The sequence below is a fragment of the Pelophylax lessonae genome (genome assembly GCF_965119305.1).
Source record: "Pelophylax lessonae genome assembly, chromosome: 11".
Taxonomy (NCBI): domain Eukaryota; kingdom Metazoa; phylum Chordata; class Amphibia; order Anura; family Ranidae; genus Pelophylax; species Pelophylax lessonae.
The window spans coordinates 176,874,566-176,886,674 of NC_138778.1; the positions used below are offsets into that span (position 1 = coordinate 176,874,566).

The 12,109-nt window shown below is 44.0% G+C and overlaps 1 protein-coding gene across 3 annotated transcripts in view; it reads left to right on the forward strand.

Annotated features, from left to right (window-relative positions):
- The window catches only part of LOC309566586 (myosin light chain kinase, smooth muscle-like), a 122,906-nt gene that overhangs the window by 86,364 nt on the left and 24,433 nt on the right, over positions 1-12,109 (forward strand). For all 3 annotated transcript variants that reach the window (XM_082271778.1, XM_082271777.1, XM_082271776.1), the window contains one exon: positions 11,569-11,874. In XM_082271778.1, the coding sequence (XP_082127904.1) occupies positions 11,569-11,874 (306 nt within the window). The remainder of the gene's footprint in view (positions 1-11,568; positions 11,875-12,109) is intronic.

Sequence of the window (12,109 nt, forward strand, 5' to 3'; positions counted from 1 at the left end):
TATTGGGTCCCCTGCATATAATTCCAGCAGCATTTTAAAGGGAATCTGTCTGTTGAAAAATATGAACCATGCAACCCTCCAGTTTTTTTTTTTTGCTAGTTGTTGACACAGAGCAAGAATGCAAACTTGGTCTTAATATTACTGGCTGCATGCTGGCTGGGTAGTAGTGGATGAGCTTAACTGATTGGTATAAGTGAACAAACAATGGGTGCAGAGGCCTAGTGTATTATCCTCATTTTTTTTTTTCTGCATTCTCACAAAAGCCAAGGAATGAGTGTAGTAAAGATTTTGCTCTGAAGAAACGTGCCAGAGGAAGTTTGATTAATGTGAGGACCCGGTGTCTTCTGTTTTGGATCACTATTCTGTGTTTTGGTTACTCCTAATAAATTGGATTACACTAGGGCAGGTTGCTCTCTTTTCCATGTGTTTTCAGATCCTCTTCCTTTTCCTGTTGGGGTAGCCAATAGCCTATGCACAGTTTAAAGATCTGCGCATTGGCTAGTTTTTTTGCATCTGCACTCTGGGTTTTGTACTATGCTTTCATTCATTGGGTTTTGTACTACGCTTTCATTCCTTGGCTTTTGTGAGTATGCGCTCACTTGTTCAAAAAATTTTGACATTAACAAGTAGTTCTCATTGGGGAACAAAATGTGAATACTCAGGATTAAGTTTTTTTATAATAGTTTTGAGTTTTTTATTTTCCCACTTATTTACATTTAAAGTAGAACTATAGGCGCACATTTTTTTTTTTTCCATTTTGGATAGAGTTAGGGAGGGTTATGCCATCTGTGTCCCATTGCAGAGATTCCCCTCCCTTCCTGTCCCATAGTCAAACAGGTAGTTAGAGGAAATCCCTGCAAATTAAGGGAATTCCTTGGGGGCCCAAAGATCACAAGAACCAGTCTCCCCTTTAGAAGATTACTTTTCTGGGGACAACCCAAAATTTGGGATTTTCTTTTACTTTCAATGATAAAGGTAAACAGGACAAATAGAGAGGTTAAATCCCCTAATGGGGGCACAGATAAAAACCTGACAGATGTTCTAATTCATCTCAACTCTATCCAAAACGAAAAAAAAAAAAAAAATGTGCCTTTTAGTTATACTTAAGTTACTTTTTTTCTAAAGACCCATACAATCAGAATTGTACTAAAAATACCCCTTTCGTATGATATTCTGACCATTGGTACATCATTTGAGACCAGATCACAACAGTTCCTATATTATCCGATGGGACAAACTTGAAAATGTTTCTCGTACGGTACCAGCTTATATGACTTTCACTTAATCAGTACAGTTTTCGTCTGAAAATACAGCACATTACATCACTTCTTTCTCAATTTTTATTCGGTCATATGAGAATTTTTGTGACTTAGTAACCTCTTAATTTTTGATATGAGGTTAGCATGCAAAAAAAAAAAACAATCATTTGTCTGATCTCATCGTGCGTACCAGGCATAAGGATGAGACTCATGCTGTGATCTGAGGGCTGTCACTTGCCTTACATGCTGCAAAACTGAATCCGAGAGCCTTGAAGTTGCTCAAAAGTGATGCACACTAATGAGCTGGGAGAGTTTGGGTTTAAAAGCATGAGCTCACGTGAAGAGTAGAATTAATTTCTGAGGTCCTCTCACTCTGAGAAAATATGTTAATGAAACGGGGCTAATTTTATTCGTTGGAGACTGAATATCAAAATCCTTTTATAAAACCAATTGTGGTTTCTCTTAATTTATTTTTATTTTTACTTTTTTTTTATTTATTTTTTAACTGTAATTCTCACCAGGGTAGTCCACAACAGGATATAGCAACTTTACTACTTTAAGGAGACTCAATAAAATAAAGGGGTGAGAATTTTACATGGCAAATGAGGTTTAATATTTAAAAATGTAAAGTAACGCACTTGGGGGCTGAAACTATGAATGCAATTTACTTGCTAGGGGAGAACCTCGGGAGGAATCATGGATAGAAAAGGATCTGAGGGTGCTTGAAGATCAGACTGCAATGTCAAGCTGCAGCAAGGGTGGCAGACTATGTAGCGCACTCCCAGAAAGCCTGCTAGTAAGAGTGTGAACATTTAGTTGGTAGCTCTACTCTAATCAGCAGAGCAGCATGTGATTGCTTTGGGCTGCCGGTTGTGAATTTGATTGCTTCCCCTTGTCTTCTAGAGGCTTTCAGAATGTAGTGGGTGGGAGAATCAAATGAGCAGCCTAAATATTTGTGGTAACAGCCAATCTGTGGTGAGCATGCACAGATGGTGGCTGGGAAGTCCATAAGTTTGGAGCCTCAGAGCGCAAGGCCCCCCCCCAGGAGTAGAGGGTTCCAGCCAGAAGGGCTGCTGCCCTTCTCGGCAGTTCAGCTGAAGCCTTCTTCTCTCATCAAGGTCCCAGCTGGTGATTCTTCTGGAGCTAGGAGAAGGATTTCTGGAAGTTATACCAAGGAGACTGTCTGCCTGAGTCTAGGAGGAGGCATCCAAGTCTCAGGGACAGACCTGAGATACGGATCCTAGTAACTGTGGCTGCTGTTCTCCCCCTGGTTCACTGATACCAAGGCTTTCCTTGCCTGGAGCATTACTTTTGGCATTCCAGTGCTGTCCAATTTTTGCCCTACTGCTGAAGGGTCCTTGCTAGGACATCACTGTGCAGAAAAGCGTATCCTTCTGATGTTCAGTGTTCTGGAGTATCCCATGGCTTCCCTAAGCCCTATCAAGGTTAATCTGCAATAAACTTTAAAAAAGGCAACCCCTTTGATGGTTTACTGAGCCGGAGGAGTAAATGCTGCTGCTGCACTAGTGGGAGGAGAACCTGGGACACAAACCAGCGTCCATTTCAGGGGTTAGTGCTACAATAGCATTTACTCAAGAGTTAAAACTACAACCCTACCATTTTATGAAACTCTGGTTTGGGCACATCTTCAGTATGCCATCCCAGGTCTGGTCACCGGTCCTCAGGAAAGATGAGCTGGAACTGGAGAGAGTCCAGAGAGGTCAACAAAGCGAATAAGGGGGCTGCAGGACCTCAGTTATGAGGAGCAACTACAAACCCTAAACTTATTCTTATTGGAGAAAAGATGCCTAAGAAGAGAAATGATTGCAAACTACAAATCTCCTAAATAGTAAATCTAGCATAGGGAAAAAACTATAGTCTCGGGTCTCTTAAGAAGACATGCGGCCAGTTGGATGAGCAGTGGTTTAGCCCTAAAGAAGTATAGCCAAATTTTTTTTTTTTTTTTTGCTGTACTTCTATGGATCACAGGAGTGCAGTTCATTCTGTACTCCTGTGACCTGTTTTCAGCTGACAGCAGGCTAAAGTCCACGGTCAGCTGATGTCACAGAGCCAGTCCAGGCTCTAAAAACAGCTTAACCATATGGTCATAAACCACCCATATGCCTGGACTTGCATCTGGCTCAGCCTCACCAGCTCTCTGCAGCCTGAAAACTGAGAGGAGAGCCGAGTGATCAACTGTGCTTGATCACTCAGTTTTTGGTCTTAGAGCTGGCAGGGGACAAATGCAGCATCGGGCCAATGCTGCATCCACTTGTTTTTTTTTTTTTTCACAAACTTCTTTTTAAACCTAAGTAAGGGGTTCTTTTACTGATAAGCGTGGTAAGGATGTAGACAGGATGTAGAACTCCCCACAGTTAGTGTAGAGGAGTGTCTATTTAAAAAAAAAAAAACTTCTAGATGGAATAAAACTGTTAGGGGGATGTTCTTCTGCCTCATGCAGCACCCTATGGGATGTTAGGGGCATCTGTGAATGATGTAGAAGAGGAGTGAGCCAGCCGTTGACTTTTTTAGAGAAAAATTAATATTCTCATTGACTCCCCTCCCAAATTTTTTAAAGCTTTGACGAGGGTGAGAGATCTGTGCAACGCACCTGACTGCTCCTGCTTTGCATTCAGGCTAACAATCTACTAAATGTTTTGACCTGAAAGGTTTACTTTATGGGTAAGGCACCTTTAGGCCTCAAAGCTGAAGCAGGCCAAAGTTCTGAATGTTTGTGTGTTTATTTTTTTAGTCGCATGGATTACAATGAATACGTTTAGACCACAGTGATACCGCATCATTATTTGTTTACTGGTCTGTTGTAACATGAAGTATAGAAGCTAAAGCCAATATAATCTAATACAGGGTGTGGAGTTATTTTTTCGTTATGTAAAACCAACCATTGCATCTGACTGACTTACTGAAGCCGGTGCTGAATGACGACATTGTGTTTATGTGCAAGGATCTCGTGACGATCAGTGCTTTGATACATGTAGGCTGCTATGAACCGATCATAATTCAACACCTCCTCTATCCCCCGGGTTGTTGAGATCTTTGTGCTGTACTTATTATGCAACTGTAATAAAGAGTCTGTTTGGTATGTGGTTAACGCAAATCACTTCATCATCCATTAACAGCCATTCAAAGTTGAACTCTAAACAAACAGCTACTTTTAAATCTGAAATGAATTTATGAAAGCGGTCTTACCTGCCAAAAGAGTTATTCTTTTCAGCCATCTGTCTGGACATTCATGCGATACAGCATAGTGACCTCCAGTGCAGCTTGGTCTTATACTCATCGTGGTCTCTTGATTGGACAGTGAAGGGCAGCAGCACACTAAAGTCATTTAGTAAACTCTAGTGACAACTGCCCCCCTTGAACAGGGACTACGATGTCCATTTAATTTTTAGCTGGCCTCTAGTTCGGACTGTGTAGGTTTTCCCTAAGCTTATGTTGGTTTGTGATTTCTCACTGTCCTCAGTAGATGTCACTGGTCATAGTATGAGATTTTACAAACAAAACTAGGTTATGAATATTTGTTTCCTTCAGCCAATCCAGTGGGGGGTTATGCCGGTGGTGCATGCTGGAGGATATAAATATTTGGGAGAGGCCATGTGCTTGCTCTCTCCCCCTGGGCTAAGGCCTAGGGAGGTGCTGCTAGATCGAGCTTTGCTGTTAGGCCCAATAGCCTGTTTTGTGGCCTAAATTGTGCTTGAGTGGTTCTAAAGCTGTCCTCCCTGGTCTCAAGGAAGCTGTGCCAAAGAGGAGACCCAGGGGAGGACCCTTGCTGGAGAGAGCCAGGAAGAGGTTTGGTCTATTAAATGGGCCTGGTGACTCACTTGGAGGACTCACTGAAACTTGGGGAGATGTTTACAGTGTTGCCAGGCCAACTTAGTTTCTGATACTGTAAAACTGGACATTGATCTGGAGAGTCGAAGTGATCTGCTACGGTATCTGGGACCCCTAATCTTCACATCCAAACTTTCTGCAATAAAAACTTTAATAAGGAAAAGTGACTGGCACTCAATGTCCTATCTCTCGATACTCCCATTTTAGCCATGGACTCAGTCAAGGTGTGAAATGCTAGACCTGCCATTGTCTCCTGGAGGTGCTATCCAGCTTTTGGGGTGTCAGAGGGGTGCCACATAATCATACTCAGTGTTCATCTGATAGCTCTGGCAAGAAACACCCTTGTAGAATATATGATCCGAACCTAAATTGTATATGCCCAGGATAATTTTAAAAGCTACAGTCCCAAGTGCTGGAGTCTCTTGCGTTTTTTTTTTTATTTAAATGTTATTACTGGAGATAAATGGGGTCTGGCATTGCTGACCACTTTTAAAAATGTTAAACATTAGTGGGTCAGCTTAACCACTTACCGCAAACTGACGTATATATACCTCGGCAGACTTTGCGGGGGTATAGAGGGATGATGCCTCTAGCTAGAGGCACCATCCCGGTACCGTGGCTTTCCGTCGGTAACGACCGATGCGTGCGGGAGGGGACGTCCCAGCCCCCCCCCGCGCCGTCTTCCGCGACTTTGGCTGCCGGCTGGATGGAGTCGCGATCAAAGCCGGAAACGGCTTAGATCAGGTCTCCGATGACGTAACCCAGAGGCCGCATCCATGACGTCACTTCCGGGTTACTCTGCTGCAAAATGCGGCAGATTTAAAAAACGGCTGTATGCAAAAATGCCGTTTTCTGCGTTTTGCATACATGGAAGTGGAGGGGTCTAGGGTCTTTTAGACCCTCGATCGCTCCATAAAGAGTACCTGTCACTGCATATTGTTGTCACAAGGGATGTTTACATTGCTTGTGACAGCAATAAGTTATCCGATTTTTTTTTTTTTTTTATTTATTTTTTTTTTAAAACCTGTAATAAAGTAAAAAAAATAGGAAAAAAAATAAAAATTTTAGTCGTCACCGTTAGCTCGCGCACAAAAAAAAAAGTGTACGGAAGTCGAGCCGCGAATGAAATCGCGGTTCAAACCACACATGTGAGGTATCGCTGCGATCGCCAGAGCGTGGGCAATAATTTAAAAAAAGAGCTACACTCTAACTCTAAACTGGTAACCGTTTAAAAAAACAAAAAAAAAAAAAAATTTAAAGTGTCGCCTATTGAAATCTCTATTGACCGTAGTTTGTCGCCATCCCACGGGTGTGCGCAATTTTAAACCGTAACATGTTGGGTATCTATTTACTCGGCATGACATCACAATATACAAAAAAAATGGGCTAGCTTTACTGTTTAGTATTTTTTAAATGCAGTGAAATGTGATTTTTCAAAAATTTTCCAAAAAAATTAAGTTTTAAAGACCGCTGCCCAAATACCGCGTGACAAAAAATATTGCAATGACCAACATTTTATTCTCCAGAGTCTTTGCTAAAAAAAAATAATATATATATATATATAATATGTTTGGGGGTTCTAAGTCGTTTTCTAGGAAAAAATACTGATTTTAACCTGTAAACAAAAAGTGTCCGAAATAGGGCTGGGGCTTAAGTGGTTAAGAACTGGAGAACAAAACCAATGACTTAAAGTAGGCAGATCGGATAGTTGGAGAAAAGCCTTTTATCTGCATACTCGTTGCCTAGCGGAGAGTATTGAAGTACTGTTCCAGTCCCAAGTCTCCTATCTACAGGGGGGGAGGGGTCCTTTAGGTGTTGCTATTTGCTATTGGCAGTATAGAGGTGGGGTCCTCTTAGGATCCAGAAGAGGATGACATTGGTCAAAGGTGACCGGTTTGGACTGGCGTGTGCAGTTACATCTGCAGCACTGGACAAATGGTTTCTCACACACCGAAACAAAGCCAGGACCACCAGTGAGGGACAGTGGAGTATAAGAGAAGGTAAGAGAAATAAAGCACTGCAGGGATGAGCAAGGAGTGGTAGGGGAATTTTTTGCATTGAGATTGGGTTTAACTAAATATTGTCCAAGGATTATTAGTGTTGCATTAATACCGTTTATCAGCCAGAACAGGTACTGATACTTTTTTTATATAAAGTACTCGCCGATGCAGAGTACCGATACTTTGTGTTGTGATCTGCCTCAATACGAAAAAATTGGTGCAAACTGCACTGCAAAGAATTGCATGCGATTTGAACAGGAATGCAGTACAATTCCTGTCTGAATCGCATGCGATTTTCCCCACTGTGTGTGTATAGGGAAAAACACCATGTAGTGGGCAGATTAAAATTTGATAGCAAATCGGGGCCTCTGAAGGTGCTCAGAGTTGGAGAAGTTTTGGACCTCGTGGGTATAGGGTAGGGCTGCGCATCTTCACTTGCCTCACGATTCGATGCGATCACGATTATTAGGGTCGCGATTTGATACGATTCGATTCCGCGATGTATCAAGATTACTATGGGGACCCTTCTCTAAAGGGGGATCTATGGGGACCCTGCTCTAAATGAGATCTATGAGGAGCCTGGGCCTGTCCTAAAGGGGATCCAGGGGAACTGAGCTCTAAAGGGGGATGTATGGGGACCCTGCTCTAAAGGGGATCTATGGAATAGATCCCCTTTAGTTTAGGGTCGCCATAGATCCCCCTTTAGAGCAGGCCAGCATCCCCAGAGATCCCCCTTTAGTAGAGCAGGTCCCCCCATAAATCCCCCTTTAGTAGAGCAGGTCCCCTCATAGATCCCCCCCCCTTTAGAGCAGGCCACATCAGGTTAGAAGAGTTACCTGATGCTAGTTGTAGTACCGTAGGCTCTGGTAAGGAGGAATGCTGGGCTCTGTAGTCCCCCTAGTTGTAGTATAGCAGGCTCTGGTAAGGAGGAATGCTGGGCTCTGTAGTCCCCCTAGTTGTAGTATAACAGGCTCTGGTAAGGAGGAATGCTTGGCTCTGTACAGGGCCTTACCAGGGCCTGCTGTAATACAACTAGGGGCACTACAGAGCCCAGCATTCCTCCTTACCAGGGCCTGTTATACCACAACTAGGGGGACTACAGAGTCTGTAGTAGTCCCCCTAGTTGTAGTAGAACAGGCCCTGGTAAGGAGGAATGCTGGGCTCTGTAGTGCCCCTAGTTGTATTATAGCAGGCCCTGGTAAGGAGGAATGCTGGGCCCTGTAGTGCCCCGACTTACCAGGAAGCAGAGCTGCAGCCAGTTGTGGATGAAGTAGCGGTAGGTGTATGGAGTAGGGCTCGGACAGGTCCTGGGTGATGAGCCTCATGTCGGGAATTTGAAACTCGGACTAGTGCAGTGCACGGTACAGGCGGAAAGCAGGGCCTCCTCGCTCCCCTGCGGTCAACTCAGGCTGTCTGCCGAGAACCGCACCGCTACCAGAAGTGTACCGAGCTGGGAAAGCCGCGACTTCGGGCGGCCGGGCTGTCAGAGCGGGCGGTCGGGCAGCAGCGTGCTAAGTGGGCGTGCCGTGTGTATCCCGGGGCCAGAGAGAGCACTGATAGCTTCGCTCTCCTCCTCTCCCGCACCGCGAGGAGGAGCTCCGTATCCCACAAGCCCGGCCAGCGCCGCCATGTCACTTCTGTCCCCGCCCCCGGAAGTGACGTCATTAGGTAATCGATTATTCAACCACCCCGAATCGATGCAGAATCGCGAAGGGTCGCATTGCGATGCATCGATTTGGCGATTATATTCAGCAGCCCTAGTATAGGGTGGAAGTGATGCCCTGTGAGCACCTAATGTAACTGATTTTGCCATTGATGGACCAGACAGGAATTGCACCGCATTCCTGTTCAAATCGCATGTGATGCTTTTCAGTGCAATGTGCGTCCATTCATTTTGTATTGACACTAATTGCACTGCAAAGTATCGGTATTGGGAGCGTTTGCGCGAATACTGATACTCATGCAAATGCTTGATATCGGCACCAATATTGGTATTGGGGCATCATTATTAGTGTTTTTTTTCGAATTCTATGTAGGCTCCAGTTAAAGAAGGGTTCTAGGTATGGCTTGAACCAATGTTACTATGCATGTACCATTCCTCTGGAAGCTCTCCATAAGTTGGACAGACACCACTACGCTAGTCAGGGCTGTCTTTAAGGCAGGACAGAAGGGGCAGCTGCCCTGGGCCCCATCATAGTTGTGGGGCCCAAAGCAGCTGCTTCATAGTTGCCAACTATCCCACTTTAAATTCCCTTGAAGTTTTAGTCCTATGCTGTATTCTGATATGAAGTTCTGTTACTAATGCTGCCCTATTGCCGTGTACAGATGACTCGCCTGCAGACCCTGTGTTTACATGTAAATAACCTGTAATGATATGTAAATATAGGCAGCATTCATATGTAGATCATGACCCCCTGAGTTCATATCCACCTTCACTTCTGCTGAATTTTCCCCACTGGGGAGGTAAAGGCTTGAAAGTCCTGCCTACAACTGTGTTCATTAAGCCTACCATCAGCCTGTTCTGCAAAGGTAAGAAAATTAGAGGTGGAGCCCTTTTTCAAAATACCATGGTGGCACAGCACCCTGAATTTTGGTGGATGTGAATACGAACATCTCAGCAGATGTGTGAGGGTGTCATTAAAAATTAATGCCACCGCTGTGTACCGGCTAAAGAGCAGCACGTTTCTGTGGTGTCAGGAAAGCGAATTTGCATGCGTTCCTGACACAAAATGTGAATACAGGCAAAATGTCTGTTACATTGGTGGTCAGTGTAAAACTTCTCATTACATTGGGCCTTGGTGTACAATCATTTCATTCACACTAGTGGCCAGTGTGAATGTCCCCCTTACATTGGTTGTCAGTGTAAATTCTTGATTATATTGGTGATCAGTGTAAATTTCCTTTTTACATTATGTGCAGAATTGCCCTTACATTGGTGGTCAGTGTAAATCCCCCGCTAACATTGGTGGTCGGTGTAGAAGTGTCAACCTTACATTGGAGATCAGTACAAATCTCCTCAACAATGGTTGTCAGTGTAAATTCCCCCTTACGTGGGGATCATTGTATATTCCCCCTTACACTGGTGGTTGGTGTAAATGCTCCTAATACATTGGTGCCGGTGTAGAAATCCCTCTTTATATTGGTGGGGGTGTAAAATCCCCCATTACATTGTGGTCAGTGCAAATTGCCACTCACATTGATGGTCAGTGTAGAATCCCCCCCCCCTCACATTGGTGGTCAGTGTAGAATCCCCCACTATATACTTGCCAAAGATTTCCAGCTTTTCTCTACATGATTCAGAATTTGCCACAATGTACTGCCTCCTGACTAATCCCATCCCCCCACCACTGCCACTGATCACCCCCCTCGCCAGCATTGCCACTAATCCCAAGAGTCCTAGAATCCCTACGAGTTTTCTATCTATTGATAGGTCCCCTCCCCAGTCCATGGCGTGCAGGCAAGCAACCAATTAGTGGGCAGTAATGATGTGTACTAACCACTTCTCAACCAATCATTGAGCTGTAAGGTTATATAGTAACCTCTAGCAACCAATCAGCTGAGCAGCAGTAATGTGCAGTAACCTTTAGCAACCAATTGGTGAGCAGTAAGGATGTCCGGCAAACTCTAGAAACCAATCAGTGAGCAGTATTATTGTACAGTAATCTCTAGAAACCAATCAACAAGCAGAAGTAGTGCTGTAACCTCTAGCAAGTAAACAGTGAGCCATAATGTGTGCTGTAACTCTAGCAGCCAGTCAGTGAATGGGAATGATACACTGTAACCTCTGGCAACCAATCATAATTGCTGCCTGATCTGACTCAGTAAACTAATTTTGAGTCTAGCTACTACTTATTGAATGTCTCAGAGCAGTGGAGAGCGAAATTGCAATGAGGGGCCCAAGAAAATGTTTGCCATGGGTCCAATCAATATTAAAGATGGCCCTGACGCTAGTGATATCCACTAGCTTCCGGGACTTATGCCAAGCGACTGTCCTGCATTGTGATCATGGGAGGTTGGCCGCTCAGCATGGGGCACCATTTTTTTTCAATGTAAAGCTTTCTCTGATTGGATGAAGTGGAGAGCATGACGTTGCTGCACCACCTCATCCAAACAGAAGCTGCTTTGTGTAGATTGAGGTAAAATAAAGAATTATCTGAATTGCATCAGTGCCGAGCCTGTGAGTCGCAATGCAGCAGGACAGCTGCTTTGCACAGAACCCAGAAGCTAGTAGAGATCACTGGAGCAACCGTGATTTCCAGCGTCTAGAGGGTTGCTACAGGTATGGTATATAACTATGTAAAAAATGCCATACCTGGAATTTTTTCTAAGATAAAAAAAAAAAAGATGCAGGTATTGGTGTGTAGTTCCCCATAACACCCTCCATTCCTGGTATGCCTATGTAGTTTGCATTTGCACATTTGTTTTAAATCTAAAACCTGCTATCCTTTTCTCTTTAACAGATCGCCCCTCTCCTCCATCAGGAAAGCCCCTTGTCTCAGCCCTGCTGCCCTCCTCGCTCACCCTCTCCTGGTCAGGACCATGTTATGATGGTGGCAGTGCTATTCTGAGCTACAAAATTGAAGTGAAACAAGTGGGACAAGACATTTGGAGGCTGCTAACCGACACCTGCATCAACACATCGTATCATATAAGTTTAGGACTGGTGCCGGGTGAGCAGTATCAGTTCAGAGTACAGGCCTGTAACGCCTACGGAGAGAGTGAGCCTGGGGACGAGTCTGAAGTTGTTACCATGTCGTCCGCTGCAGGTAAGAGATCAAGTTTCTCTGGGTGCTTTAATAACTAAGCAAAGCATTATTTAAATCTAAACTAGCCACATATTGAATTAGCATTTTGATATTCGAAGAATACATAGCAAGTTACTGCAACAGAAGTGCTTATATTTGGTGATTTCAAAATATCCTGGTTAATGTCAGGAAAGGGAGGACTAACAAGGCAATGGTCATGAATTGGGGTATGTCAAATATTGATTGGTATACAAGA